At 49.5% G+C, this 14,644-nt stretch overlaps 1 protein-coding gene across 1 annotated transcript; it reads right to left on the minus strand.

Moving 5' to 3' along the window:
• Positions 1-9,107: 9,107 nt before the first annotated feature.
• Positions 9,108-12,741, minus strand: LOC121812694 (the record flags this gene model as incomplete). Its single annotated transcript, XM_042215501.1, has 1 exon — positions 9,108-12,741. A coding segment is annotated over exon 1 (3,411 nt), but the record flags the coding sequence as incomplete, so codon positions are not given.
• Positions 12,742-14,644: the final 1,903 nt, after the last annotated feature.

The following is a 14,644-nucleotide window of genomic DNA, read 5'->3' on the forward strand; positions in this document are numbered from 1 at the left end:
GGACCTTGCGTCGTTCCAGGATCTCTTTGGGGAACTGGTCGTTCACGCTGAAGTCCGTTCCTTTCAGCTCTCTGCCGCGACTCTTCACCTGTTCCTTCTGTTTGAATTGACTGAATTTGGCCACAATAGGCCGTGGTCTCCCGGTCCGCGACCGCGCGCCCCCCAAGCGATGTACTCTATCGAAGTCGATGTTCTTTACGGTGTCCTCCGGCAGCTTCAGGTGGATTTTAATGAAGTTTTTCACCGTTGCCTCTGCGTCCTCTCCGGCAGTTTCTGGAATACCAGAAAACACAAGATTATCTCTCATGCTACGGGCTTGTAGATCGATAACGGACTCTTTTATTTTTTTATTTTCAATGTTTAGCTGGGTCACGTTATCGGTGAGAGATTTAACCGACTCCCGTAGCGTGGCATTTTCAGCGGCAAGCGTTTCCACCTGCTGGCTGAATTTTCAAGGGATTGATCTCACGGATTTTTCCATCAACTTAGCATGTTTTCTTTTCTCTTCCTGGCATTCTGCAACTTTACTTTAGCTAAAAGCAGTTTCGAACAAACTGGATAGAAATAATTTGTGTTGATCTAGCTAGATGTGAAAATGCCAAGATCACAACTTTATACATCTGTACTATGAATGTATTACAGGGATGGTAGGAAAAGAGGAATTTTTTGAGGATGCAAATGGACCATTGGATGTAATTACTTTCTCATTACTGGTATCAATGCCAGACTTCTGCACTCAGTCAGCAGCAATACGCGTTAACCTCCCTATCAGATTTATTTTAATTGAAGGTGTCAGATTCCAGATTGTTCAGCCCACTTAACCCCTTAATCTAAGTAAATTCTATATACAAGTGATATGCATAAGTCACACATTGAAGATAAGTGTAGTTGTTAAAACATACAGACACATAATCAGTCATTCATTCCAAGATACACACATACAGTGGCTTGCAAAAGTTCCCAGAATCCTTTGCGGTTTTACCCCTGAATGACATCACAGTTTCAATCTCTATTACGCACACCCCATTTTGCAGTTATTTATTTGTAAAAAATGTTTGGAATCATGTCTGATTTTCGTTCCACTTCTCACGTGTGCACCACTATGTGTTGGTCTTTCACCTGGAATTACAATAACATTGATTCATGTTTGTGGCTGTAATGTGACAAAATGTGGGAAAGTTCAAGGGGGCCGAATACTTTTGCAAGCCACTGTACATGCATGCATGGTTGCAAACTATGGTGAAAAAATGAAGCTAAAAAGATTAAGGAAATACTAACCTATAAAAATGGCTTAAAAGAAATAACAGAGTCAGCCGACCTGATTGACTTGAGGAAGGCTTCCCAGAGTTTGGGGTAACAACCTCAAAAGCACGATGACCTCTGGTGTTAAAATCAGAGCAAGGGATAGTTAGAAGACAATATTTAATCATCCAACAACAGTATTTCAAAGTGCCTGTAAAAGACTTATAAATTATGTGAAATGAGTAAATAGCTTTAATCCAGTGGTTCATTATGTTCCTAATTAGCTAAGAACATGCCAACTAAACTAATGAAGTAAATCAAGTCCTACATATGTGAAAGGAAGAAGTTATTTTCATTGTATTTGTTTGGGTGAATATTCTGTTTTGAAATGGAATGATTGAAAGATTTTGTTCAGATATTCTTTCTAACTTTTTTTTAATGTTTTCAACTACTGTCTGCAGATGAGAGATGCTGATAACAACCTCATCCACTTATTTCCTTCATACATCAGTTGTGTTACAGAGAAATCTGCTACTGAAAATGAATGAGGAGATTGTAATAGGTATGCTAGGGTGCAGAGTCAAGGGCTCGTTAATAGTGTCTTGCTAACAAGGATCCTTGAAGTGCATTAATGACCTGGTGAGCGGCATGCTCTCAGAAACAAGATGATGAGCATCGAGGAGGGAAACAGAGGGAAAATATCCAGTTTTCATTATTTTAAATTTCAAATACTGAGGCATATTTATTGTAATGTGCATAAAATTAAACCTCTGAAATGACAACACCTTTTTAGAATAGAATTCAACTTTATTGTCATCGCACATGTCACAAGTACAAGGCAATGAAATGCAGTTTGCATCCATCCAGTAGTGCTTTAATAACAATGGATTGGATTTATATAGCGCTTTTCAAGGCACCCAAAGTGCTTTACAATTCCACTATTCATTCACACACTGGTGGATGCAGCTACAGTTGTAGCCACAGCTGCCCTGGGGCAGACTGATAGAGGCGAGGCTGCCATATCGCGCCATCTATATGGCCCCTCTGGCCATCACCAGTAGGTGGTAGGGTGAAGTGTCTTGCCCAAGGACACAACGACCAGGACAAAGAGCCCGGGGATCGAACCGGCGACCTTCCGGTTACAGATGCGCTTCCCAACCCCCTGAGCCACATTTTTACATACTGTTTTCTACCTGGAGACAGCAGTCACCTCATTGTTCTGACACACAACACAAAACTATCCACAACACTACACACTAACTACACAAGACAACACATTATCTACACACTCCAAACACGCTAAACGTCACAAATCTCTAACATCTCAAAACTCGCTGTCTCTCCTTTTCTGCTCTCTCTCTCTCTCTCTCTCGCGGTCACTCCTAAATCTTCCCCCTCTTCCATAAACATCTAAATGTCATGTTGCCATATCATTTTTTGATTGGTCGACATGGTGCATTTTTCCACCAACACGAACGGGCGTTTTTTTGTTCTGCTTTTTTATTTTTTGCTCAGAAGCAGAGAGTGCTTGCTAGCGCTGTCCTTAGAGAGCAAATGTGATCAGAACTGAGAGAACTGAGGTTTCAGACATGATATCCCCAAATGCACACTTGAAGACTAAATTGGAAGAAAGAAATACAAACACTTTTTTTAGACAGAAAGTATTGTTGTTGTTTTTTTCATTAATAATAAACACCTTCATTTCAAAACTGCGTTTAATGTTCACGTGTGTTGTCCAGAATTTAAATTTGTTTGATGAACTGAAACATTAAAGTGTGACAAGCATATAAAAAACAGGGAATCAGGTCCTGGTTTAGCTCAGTGCATTGAGCAGGCAACCACATGCCGCATGGCTGAAATTGGCCAGTCAGGGCTCGAGTCTGACATGTGGTCCTTTGCTGGATGTCTTCCCCCCTCTCTCTCTCTCTATTTGCTTTCCTGTTATTTCTTCACTGTATCTGTCAATAAAGCTAAAAAAAAATACGAACCGCCGCCCCCCCCCCCCCCAAAAAAAAAAAATCAGGAAGGAGCAAACACTTTTCAGATACTCTAGGTACTGAAAGAAACCAGGATAAAAAGTCAGAAGACTAGAATCCTAAAGACTAATGAGATGATGAGAATGAGATAGCCTTTATTTGTCAGTTGCAGGTCTTTTGCCCACAACCGAGATGACAGACCTTGCCGACCGTACATACAATACACAAACATCACATTGGGGAGACAGGTCAGGCTAGGTAGCGAGAAAAACATCGAAATGTGTAACACAAAGGATAATACAGGAATGCACAGATATCAACACACCACAGCACAATAAACACAGACAGCAACATGGGAAAGAGTTCCAGTGTGTACATCTGATCTGGGACCGCTGCAATCTTTCGACTGCGCCTCCAGCTGACCCGATGTCCACATCAGAGGGGAGGTAAGCGTTGGAGGTGGCGTTGGATCCGGGGTAGGGAGGGTGATGCGTCAGTGAGTGCTTATCAGTATATATTGTATGTGTGTGTGTGTCCATAGTTCAGCTGAGACAGTGTCCTTCGCCCTGCCAGGCTAAGTAAACAGTCTTCCAGCCAACCCAGGTGGCCTTGCATGGAATGGGAAGGAACAGACTAAACACAGTCGTTATCAGGGTGTTGTTGTTCAGCTCCAGCCTTGAGCCCGCAGCTGGCGCCAAAGGGGTATCCGATTGATGATGGTAATTTTCTTTTGCAACAACTCATGAGAATTTCAAAGCTGTTCTTTAACACTTCGACACTGGTCTCTCAATCTCCCGTTGGAGAACGCGAGCTTCCCATGATGGTATCAAACTTGCGTCCGTGGTGTTGTCATTCTTTTGCTCAGAGAGCCGATTCTGAGAACTCACGACTGCAGTGAGCTGTTCCACGATGTAATCCAATTTCGCTCAAAGGTGTTATTCTGAGCAGGCCTCTCCTTGATGTAACCCAATATACGCTCAGAGGTGTTATTCTGAGTATTCACGGCAGCTGTAAGCGTCTCCAAGATCTTAACCATGCTGCTCTCAATGAGCCCGTTCTGAGAAGTCGCGCCTCGTCCCATCGTTTCAATCCCAGCGGGCAGCCTTGGGGGGGTTTGAACAGCCGGTTCCGCTTTCTTCTCTTCAAATATTTTTATTGTGAAGCACAAATAACAATCACAAATTGTCCCATAGACTGACATTGCTTCCTTTTTACAGTTTTGGCATCAAGAAAAGGGGAAAAACAAATCGAACAACAACAAAAAACAAAAACAAACCCAAACAACAAAAACAAGAAAAAACAAAACGTACCAAAAAGGGCGGTCAAAAAAACAACAACAAAACAAACAAACAAAAAAAACCCCTCCTCCCTACACCCTTCCCTTATCCCAGAGTGCTATCAGCTTATTTTAAGCAATGGTGAAGTCCACATAATAGCTCTCATTTGTTCATAGTTTCTGGGTGCTCAATGAGCGGCCTCCAAATCTGATCAAAGTCCTCCAGTTTGTCATTTAAAATGTAGTGTACTCTTCCAGATGAAGAGTATCTGTCAGTACTGAAATCCAGGCTTTCAAGGAGGGCACTTCTTTTCCCTTCCATAGGAGGAGAATCAGTCTCTTTGCACACATCAGGCCATAGGCCAGGAGGGGAATCTGTGTGCTCTTAAGTTTTTTAGATTGTCCTGATAGTCCAATAAGAATCAAAATAGGGTCAGGGTCTAACTGCACATCAAAAATTTTGGGAAAAAAAAAGAAAAAACTGAAGCCCAAAAACTTTGTAATTTGGTACACATTACAAAACTGTGAAGCAGATCAGCTTCTGCACATTGACATTTATCACAGATGGGTGACGATTCAGGAAATACCCGATGTAATCTCGTCTTCGAGTAGTGCAATCTGTACAAAATTTTAAACTGAATGAACCTATGTCGGGCGTTGATAGAGCAGGAATTAACATAACGGAGCCCTTTAGTCCAGATATCATTATGAATTTCTGACCCTAATTCCTTTTCCCAAGCTGATTTTATTTTACCTGTATCCTTCTGCCGGAGTGGCTGTAATATCTCATATATAAAAGCAACCGCATGCTTTTCTGTTATACAATCCGCCAGGCATTGGTCAAGCTTACCTGGAGTTGCAAACTCAAATTGTTGTAGTTAGGACCTTACATAGCTCCTTATTTGAAGGTATCTAAAAAGATCACAGGCTAATAAATTGTACTCCTTAAGCTGTTGAAATGAAGCAAAAGAGCCCTGAAAATACAGGAGTCCCACATTTCGCAACCCCATTTCCTTCCAGTGATCAAATGTCCCATCTAAAACTCAGGGTTTGAATGCAGGATTAGCTGTAATAGGTGTCAAAAGCGAGAAGGCTCTGAGTCTATAGTCTTTCACGATCTGTCTCCAGATTTGAATTGTATTGTGAATAACTGGATTACAGTTGTAGTACGTCCTTTTAAAACGAACAGGAGACAATGCAATTTCACCGAGAGAATAAGGCATACAGTCCTCTCGCTCCATGTCCAACCAACTTCCCATTATAACTGTATCATCTAGCCAATAAGCTATGTATTGCATATTAGCTGCGAAGTAGTAATTTTTAAAGTCGGTTCCGCTCTCTTAATTCTCTGATAAGCCAGGGCCAAGCCAGCTCCGATCAGCAAAAACCCTGTTAGCATGGTTCCGAATAGATATCTTCAGCATCCTCGATCGACAGTCCCGCCAGGCACACGACCCTCCATTTCTGTATCCGGGAGGGAAAGTCCCTCCAGGGCACTCAGGCTCTCCCGAGCCCAGACTTCTCGTTGAGAAAAGGGTGTCAATAGCATTCAGAGACCAATTGATCAAATCCATAATTCTCTTTAGGTTTTAGAGACAGAGTGTGAGAGACTGTTCAGGGAAAGTAATGCAAAAAAGACACGAGACTAGACAAAGACACAAGAACTAAGCAGGAAAGACAAGGGAGAGGAGAAGAAGTGTGTCCGCCACCTCCGAGAGCCAAAAGGAAAGAGCCATAATGAACCAGAGAGAAGTGAGTGTCCAGCTACTGCCAAACTTTATTTATCTAGTGCCAAACCCAAACAACAGTTGCCTTAAAGCAACTGGTAAAGAGCTTTTCATGAGATGCACTTCAACTGGTAGCTGAAAAGTCTGGGGACTCTGATCTTTACTCCAACTTTCTTTTTTTTTTTTGTAGCCCCAGGGTGACTGTGGCTACAATGTAGCTGCCATCACCAGTGTGTGAATGTGTGTGTGAATGGATATGTAAAGCGCTTTGGGGTCCTTAGGGACTAGTAAAGCGCTATATAAATACAGGCCATTTATCATTTGTATTTTCATTGATTTTTTTTTCTTTTTTCCCCAAGTACTGATGGATGCTTCAGTGGGGAGAAGAACTTACTCTAGAGTAGCGCTCCCTTTTCATTGAAACAGAGCAAATCTGGGAGATACCACTCTATTCCAAATGAGATAAAGAGGTGTTTCTGTGGTTGTCGTGTTGGTGCAAATGCAGTTTTATATGTCACAGTTGGGAGAGTTGTACTGTAACAGATCAAGCTTGTCTAGCTCTACAAAATTACTGTTAGTCATAGAAAAGATCAGAAATGAAGACAAGCATCTTAATGAAGCAGGATTTTCTATATGAACTTCTCTGTGTGGAATGTTTTACTCTTCTGTTAATACAAAGCTGAGAATAAAGCAGCAGTTTGTTTGATTGTTTATTGGTTTGTTTGTGTGTTATTCCCAGTCCAACATGACTTTCTGCCGTCGGATGGGGATTGTTGGTCTGATAGTTAAGTTTGTGGTTGGGGGGGGGTGTATGTGGAACATTGAAGTTTCAAAGGAAGAGAAACCGAAAGTTCAGAGCTTGAAACAGGAGGTGGGAGCTAATGCTGTGCTGTGAGGAAGAACTCATCAGAGAGGGCTGTAATTGCTCCTAATATTCATTAAAAATTTATATTTTCCCTCCTTTCACTGCTGTGTTCCTTTGCTACAGATTTTTTTAGACTTTTTTTTCTTTACCTCAGGCTTTACATGCATTTCCAAGTGTTAATTTAAAAAAGTCCTTAATACTGTGTTTGAATGGATACAAACACAGTATTATAACTAAAGGAAAAGGAGAAAAGGAACTGTGAGGGAGAAAACTGAAATTGAGAAAGGCTGATGGAAAAATGTAAAGAAGAGTGTGGAATACGCCAGGCGTTGTTATGACAGCTGACTCAGTCTCACAGTCTGACAGCTCACGAGCCCAGCTGATCTCTCTCTGGCCGCTCCTCCTCGTCTCACTATAAACACAGCGGAGGGAGACCATCATCAGTCCATAAACAACATCAGCTGTTCTTACCGGCCTCGCAGCGCCGCCCTGTTGAGCCTTCCGCTCCACTCCTCCCCTGCAGCTGCGCCCGGGGCCACGCCTCCGCCACACACCCCCACCGCCCGTTCGAGGCCGGGGAGCCGTCCGGCCGAGCCAACTCCCCCCCCCCGCGAGCGAGAGAGGAAATCGGCCACTGCCATCTGCGCCCCCGGCCTATGGATCACCTTGAACTTAAAGGGCTGCAACGCCAGATACCACCGGGTGATCCGGGCGTTGGCATCCTTCATGCGGTGGAGCCACTGCAGCGGGGCGTGGTCCGAACAGAGGGTGAATGAGCGTCCCAGGAGGTAATAGCGCAGGGAGCCGACCGCCCACCGGATGGCCAGGCACTCCTTCTCCACGGTGCTGTACCGGCGCTCGCGCTCTGCCAGCTTCCGGCTGATGTATAGGACAGGGCGGTCGGCCCCCCTCACCTGCTGGGACAAAACGGCTCCCAGCCCTCTGTCCGAGGCGTCAGTCTGCAGAACAAAAGGGAGGGAAAAGTTAGGAGTGTGAAGCAGCGGCTCCCCACAGAGAGCCTTTTTCACCTGCACAAACGCCGCCTGGCACGGCCCCGTCCACTGGACCAGATCCGGGGCACCCTTTCGAGTGAGATCGGTCAGGGGGCTGGTTAGCTGCGCAAACCCCGGCACAAAGCGACGATAGTAACCCGCCAACCCCAAGAACCGTCTCACCTCCTTTTTCGTCCTGGGGCGCGGGCAGGATGCGATAGCCGCCGTCTTCTCCACCTGTGGACGCACCTGCCCGCCCCCCAGGTGGTACCCCCTCCGACCGGGACTGCGTCCGCACGCAGCGTATGCTGCCGCCTACCTGGATGACGTGATCATCCACAGCGACACCTGGGCGGAGCATGTGCTGCGGGTGGCCGCGGTCCTGGAGTCCCTGAGGGGGGCGGGGCTCACGGCCAATCCGAAGAAGTGCGCGGTTGGACGGAGGGAGGTGCAGTATCTGGGGTACCACCTGGGGGGCGGGCAGGTGCGTCCACAGGTGGAGAAGACGGCGGCTATCGCATCCTGCCCTGCGCGCCCCAGGACGAAAAAGGAGGTGAGACGGTTCTTGGGGTTGGCGGGTTACTATCGTCGCTTTGTGCCGGGGTTTGCGCAGCTAACCAGCCCCCTGACCGATCTCACTCGAAAGGGTGCCCCGGATCTGGTCCAGTGGACGGGGCCGTGCCAGGCGGCGTTTGTGCAGGTGAAAAAGGCTCTCTGTGGGGAGCCGCTGCTTCACACTCCTAACTTTTCCCTCCCTTTTGTTCTGCAGACTGACGCCTCGGACAGAGGGCTGGGAGCCGTTTTGTCCCAGCAGGTGAGGGGGGCCGACCGCCCTGTCCTATACATCAGCCGGAAGCTGGCAGAGCGCGAGCGCCGGTACAGCACCGTGGAGAAGGAGTGCCTGGCCATCCGGTGGGCGGTCGGCTCCCTGCGCTATTACCTCCTGGGACGCTCATTCACCCTCTGTTCGGACCACGCCCCGCTGCAGTGGCTCCACCGCATGAAGGATGCCATGAGGAAGATGGCCGGGGCCCCGAACAGGCCAAACGGAAGCGTCACGAACTGGTACAAACCGTACGGAGTGGAGAAGGCCGTTTTCTCCCTGGCCTCGGCAGACAAGGGAATCTGCCAATAGCCCTTGGTTAAGTCCAGTGTCGTGAAAAAGCGGGCCGTGCCTAACCGGTCCAGGAGCTCGTCGACCCGAGGCATGGGGTAGGCATCAAAGCGTGACACTTCGTTCACCCTGCGATAGTCGACACAGAACCGTATAGACCCATCCTTCTTCGCCACCAGAACGATGGGGCTACACCAGGCGCTGTGCGACTCTTCTATTACTCCCATCCTCAGCATTTCCGCCAATTCCCTCTGCACGATTTTTCGCTTATGCTCCGGGAGCCTGTAGGGCCGTGAACGCACCGTCACGCCGGGCTGCGTCACGAAATGGTGCTCGATGAGGGACGTCCGGCCGGGCAGGGGGGAGAACACGTCCGCAAAACGCTGTTGCAACGCGACAACATCCGCTCTCTGGGCCTGTGTGAGATGGTCATCACAAGGGAGGGAGGTGGGAATGATAGAATTTGGCACCTCAGGCCCCAACTCATCTCTCTCCTTCACCAAGCTCACCAGAGAAGCGGTTTCAACCTCTCGCCACAGTTTGAGGAGATTGAGGTGATAAATCTGCGTGGCTCCTCCCCTGTCCGACCGAGCGACCTCATAGTCCACGTCCCCGACTCGCCGTGTGACCACAAAGGGTCCTTGCCACTTGGCGAGCAACTTCGAGCTGGAAGTAGGGAGTAACACAAGCACTTTATCTCCCGGTGAAAATTGCCTGAGCCTAGCCCCTCTGTCATACAGGCGTTGCTGACGCTGCTGAGCCTGGAGCAAATTCTCCCGTGACAACCTCCCCAAAGTGTGGAGTTTTGCTCTCAGGTCCAACACGTACTGGATCTCATTTTTGGCGGGGCTCGGACCGTCCTCCCAGCTTTCTTTAATCAGGTCGAGCACCCCACGTGGCCTCCTGCCGAACAGCAGTTCAAAGGGAGAAAATCCCGTGGAGGCCTGGGGCACCTCCCGCACTGCGAATAACAGAGGGTCTAGCCAGTGATCCCAATTGCGTTCATCCTCGTTAATGAACTTCCGAATCATGGACTTTAAAGTCTTATTCAGCCGCTCCACCAGCCCGTCAGTCTGAGGGTGGTAGACACTGGTCCGAATAGATTTAATGCCCAGTAATTCGTACAGTTCCCGCAGTGTACGAGACATAAACGACGTGCCCTGGTCAGTCAGTATCTCTTTCGGGATTCCGACTCGGGAGATGACCTGAAACAGTGCCTGCGCCACACTCTTTGCAGAGATGGTGCGCAGCGGAACTGCTTCCGGGTACCGCGTTGCGTAATCCACCAGGACTAACACAAAGCGGTAGCCGCGTGCACTCCGGTGAAACGGCCCGATGAGGTCCATGCCGATGCGCTCAAACGGGACCTCAATGAGGGGGAGAGGGCGCAGCGGCGCCTTCGGTATGGCCGGCTGGTTAACAAGTTGGCAGTCCGGGCAGGACGCGCACCAGCGGCGCACATCCGCTCGGATGCCCGGCCAATAAAATCGGGCCGTTATTCGCTCCAGAGTTTTCTCATAGCCCATATGCCCTGCCATGGGGTTATAGTGGGCCGCCTGGAAAAGCGTTTCCCGGCGGCCCTGCGGCACCAACAACTGGGTGTGTGTTTCCTCTGTCTGAGTGTCACGACTCACTCGATATAATCGGTCGTTTAATAAGACGAAACGCGGGTAGGTCTGCGCGGCCTCAGGGCGCACCACGTGACCATCAATAGCCATCACTTGGTCAAAGGCTGAGCGTAGGGTGCCGTCACGAGACTGCTCCAGTGGGAAATCACCCATGGGGGACACTTCCGGGGCCGGCGGGACGTCCCGTGAGGGACCCGCCGGCTCCTCCCCCCCGGAGTCAGTGTCGGACGACCCCGCGTCACCGCTGAACGCCGCGCACACGCTACACCCCGCTTCCGGTCGTGATCGCACCCCCGCGTACTGCCCCAGTAGCTGATGAAACCCCGGCCAATTGGTACCCAGAATCAGGGGGTGCGACAGGCGCGGGCTAACCGCCGCCGTTACTCTATGCGTTTTGCCCTTATACTTTAATAACAGCGGCACTATGGGATACCTGTGAATGTCACCATGCACACACCTCACCTCCACCCATTCTGCCTCCAGCAATGCCCCGGGGCGAACCACGCTTTGGTGTACGAGGGTCTGCGTGCAGCCCGTGTCCACCAACGCCTGGCGTATACCCCCTCGAGTCCTTACCGGAATACTGTATGTCCCTCCTGGACCGGGGGAGGGTGCTGGGGCGCCAGCAACACGAAACACCTGCCCCACTTCCATAAGCGGACAATCCCTCCTCAGGTGCCCCGGCTGCCCGCACTTCCAACACTCCGGCCCCGGCGTCTGTGCTGCTCTCCGTGGCTCGGGGGCGGCTCCACTTGGCTCGGTTCCCCTGGACGGCACCAACGCCGCGAAAGGGTTAGTGGGGCTCAGCGCCGGCAGCCGTTCTGCCTGCCCTGGTGTCGGCACACGGCGCCTCGGGGCCGGCACTGGGGCCTGTTTGTTCGGCCTCCGCCCGGCGTCCCCGGGTTCCCCTGCTCCAGCGGCAAGGTGGTCCTCCGCCAGCGTCACCGCTACCTCCAAGCTTGCGGGCCGGTGGCACCGGACCCATCTCGCCGTCTCCGCTGGCAATCCCTCCGTGAACTGCTCCAGCACCACCTTGTCCACCAGCTTCGTCTCCCCCTCCGATGTCCCCGGTTGCAGCCAGCGTACCGCCGCGTCGCGCAGCTGCCGGGCCCAGGCGAATGGTCGGTCCGTTGTAGCCAGCCGACAGGCCCGGAACCGCCGGCGGTGGTCTTCGGCGGTGAGCCCCAGCCTGTCCACCACCGCCCGGCTCACGTCCGCGAAGCTGCTCCTCGACGCCGGAGGCAGACTCAGGGCCGCTGTTTGTGCCTCCCCGGACAGCAGGGGAAGCAGCCGCGGAGCCCACTCCTCCCGCGGCCATTGGCAAGCCTCCGCCGTGGCACGGAAGGTCTCCAAGAAAACCTGTGGGTCGTCCCCGTCCCCCATCCGGGGCACCGCCACCGACAGTGGCGAGGGCTTCGGCGTGGCAGCGGCCCCGACCAGCCGCTCCAGAACCTGCGTCTGCCGGTCCGTCTGCTCCCGCAGCGCGGCCAGGTGGGCGCGCTGGTCGGCCGCCTGGTCCCGGCTCATCGTCGCCATCTCCGCCAGCATCTGCGCCAAGAATTGCAGAGGCTGGGCGGGTGGCGCGGCCTGTGGGTCGGACATTCCCCCACCGGCACTATCCTGGGTTTCGGCACCACTTGTGGAATACGCCAGGCACAAACACACGCACACACAGGTATGTACTGCCAACTTCCACATTTATTCAGTCTTGTTGTTATGACAGCTGACTCAGTCTCACAGTCTGACAGCTCACGAGCCCAGCTGATCTCTCTCTGGCCGCTCCTCCTCGTCTCACTATAAACACAGCGGAGGGAGACCATCATCAGTCCATAAACAACATCAGCTGTTCTTACCGGCCTCGCAGCGCCGCCCTGTTGAGCCTTCCGCTCCACTCCTCCCCTGCAGCCGCGCCCGGGGCCACGCCTCCGCCACAAAGAGTAGAGAGAGTAGAGAATCATAAAAGCACAAAGTCAAGAAAGACAGAGAAAAAGAAGGTGGTGAAAGATATGACTAAAGGTCAGGTGAAGATGGGAGGGAAACTTCATTTCAGCTCATAGCGTGTGGCTCAGCCAATAGCCTTATAAATTCATCAAAATAATTATCCATAAAAAAGTGCTGCAAAGTCAGCCTGCATGTCTGTGAGTGCACAAGAAGGACAGCAAGAGAGAGAAATGCTTTTATGAGTTGGGCAGAGGAATACATTGATTTCATAAAGGGCATAAAGGGATCTGTTGACCATTTGAACATGAGATCAATGCAGGGGGAGATGAAAAAGATGACATTTAACCTGATTTGTGCCCCTGGGCAGGAAGGACCTCTGCAGAAAGCCACACTGCCTGCTTCCTTTCTCTGTGAGTCCACACTGCTGTCTTCATGTGGGAGAAATTAGACAAATCACAAATCTGCTTCCTCCTTTTGACCATTTATATCACAATAAACTGGAAACATCTTACAAGTCATTCAACGTAAGAATGACAACAAGCATTACGTAGCGGGGTACGGTCTGTGGCTCAGCTCCAGAGCAGACGGCCGGCTAACCCAGCTGGAGGTCATCATCAAATCATGCCTCCCCTGTTTGAGAAGCACGCTGGGAACAATAAGGGGAGAGGAGCTATAAGTGAGCTGTCACCCTCACAGTCAGAGGCGCTGATAACAGCCTGGAAATGCTTACTTATAAATAAAGAACTGTGAGCAGTGACACACTGTGTGTGTGTGTGTGTGTGTGTGTGTGTGTGTTGTGTGTGTGTGTTTGTGTGTGTGTGCGTCGTGTGTGTGTGTGTGTGTGTGTGTGTGTGTGTGTGTGTGTGTGTGTGTGTGTGTGTGTGTGTGTGTGTGTGTAGTGGTGCGCAGAATCGACACCAGCTTGCATTATGCATAGTGATAAACATACAGACAAGTTTATCAGCATTTATAGTTTATCCAGACATAAGTATCTAAAAAAATGAGGAAAATGGGGAATGGGAAAAAGTTTAATTCATACAAAAAGGTAAACTTTCATGTGTTCTGATTACACAAAGTGAAATATTTCAAACCTGTTTTAAAAATATTGATTTATAGCTCATGAAAAGTCAGAAGTCTAGGATGTCAGTTATTTAATTCAGTGACATTTTATTTATGTAGCGCAAAATCACGACACAAAGCAAGTGAGAATTAAAGAATTTGAATTAAAGCTATCTGAAGCATGTACAAGCTGATATTAATCTTTATTAGGGCTGTCAAAATTGAGAGCAAACAAAACAACTGCTGTATAATGCCCTCCGCTGTCTTTGTGTAATTGTTCACATGACTGCATCACATGACTAACATGCGTCATTGTTTTAGAAAGTCTCAGTTTTCGCGACACAAAAGCACCGTTTTGAAATGTGAGCGTTTTCAAGAGAGTTTTTAACACGCTGCGCTTTCCATCAGCACAAACACAGTACGGGAGGCCCAAGCGGAGAGGAAGCGATGCATTTTCAAACGAAAACACATTAGTGTAGACGCAGCCTCAAGCTCACAGAGGAGCTCAGTACCTTCTTTGCTTGGTGTGAGGCCACCTCTCCTTTCCCCCCTGCCCCATAACTTCATCACTCTCCCTCCAGGAACTTGACGTCAGGAGGAGTTTGAGAGCAGTGAACCCCAGGAGAGCTGCTGACAGGCATTCTCACCAGGCTGTTCAGCCTCTCCCTGACTCGTGCCACTGTTCCCATCTGAAGGCATCCACCATCCCCAAAGAGACTGGTATAGACAGCCTGGATGACTACAGACCTGCAGCACTCACGTCTGTAGTCATGAAGTGTTGATACTGTCTCAGCATGTTAGAGACTGTCTACCCACCTGCCTTG

This window comes from Haplochromis burtoni, unplaced genomic scaffold, assembly GCF_018398535.1.
Source record: "Haplochromis burtoni strain Fernald_Lab_line unplaced genomic scaffold, NCSU_Asbu1 Contig_738, whole genome shotgun sequence".
Lineage (NCBI taxonomy): Eukaryota > Metazoa > Chordata > Actinopteri > Cichliformes > Cichlidae > Haplochromis > Haplochromis burtoni.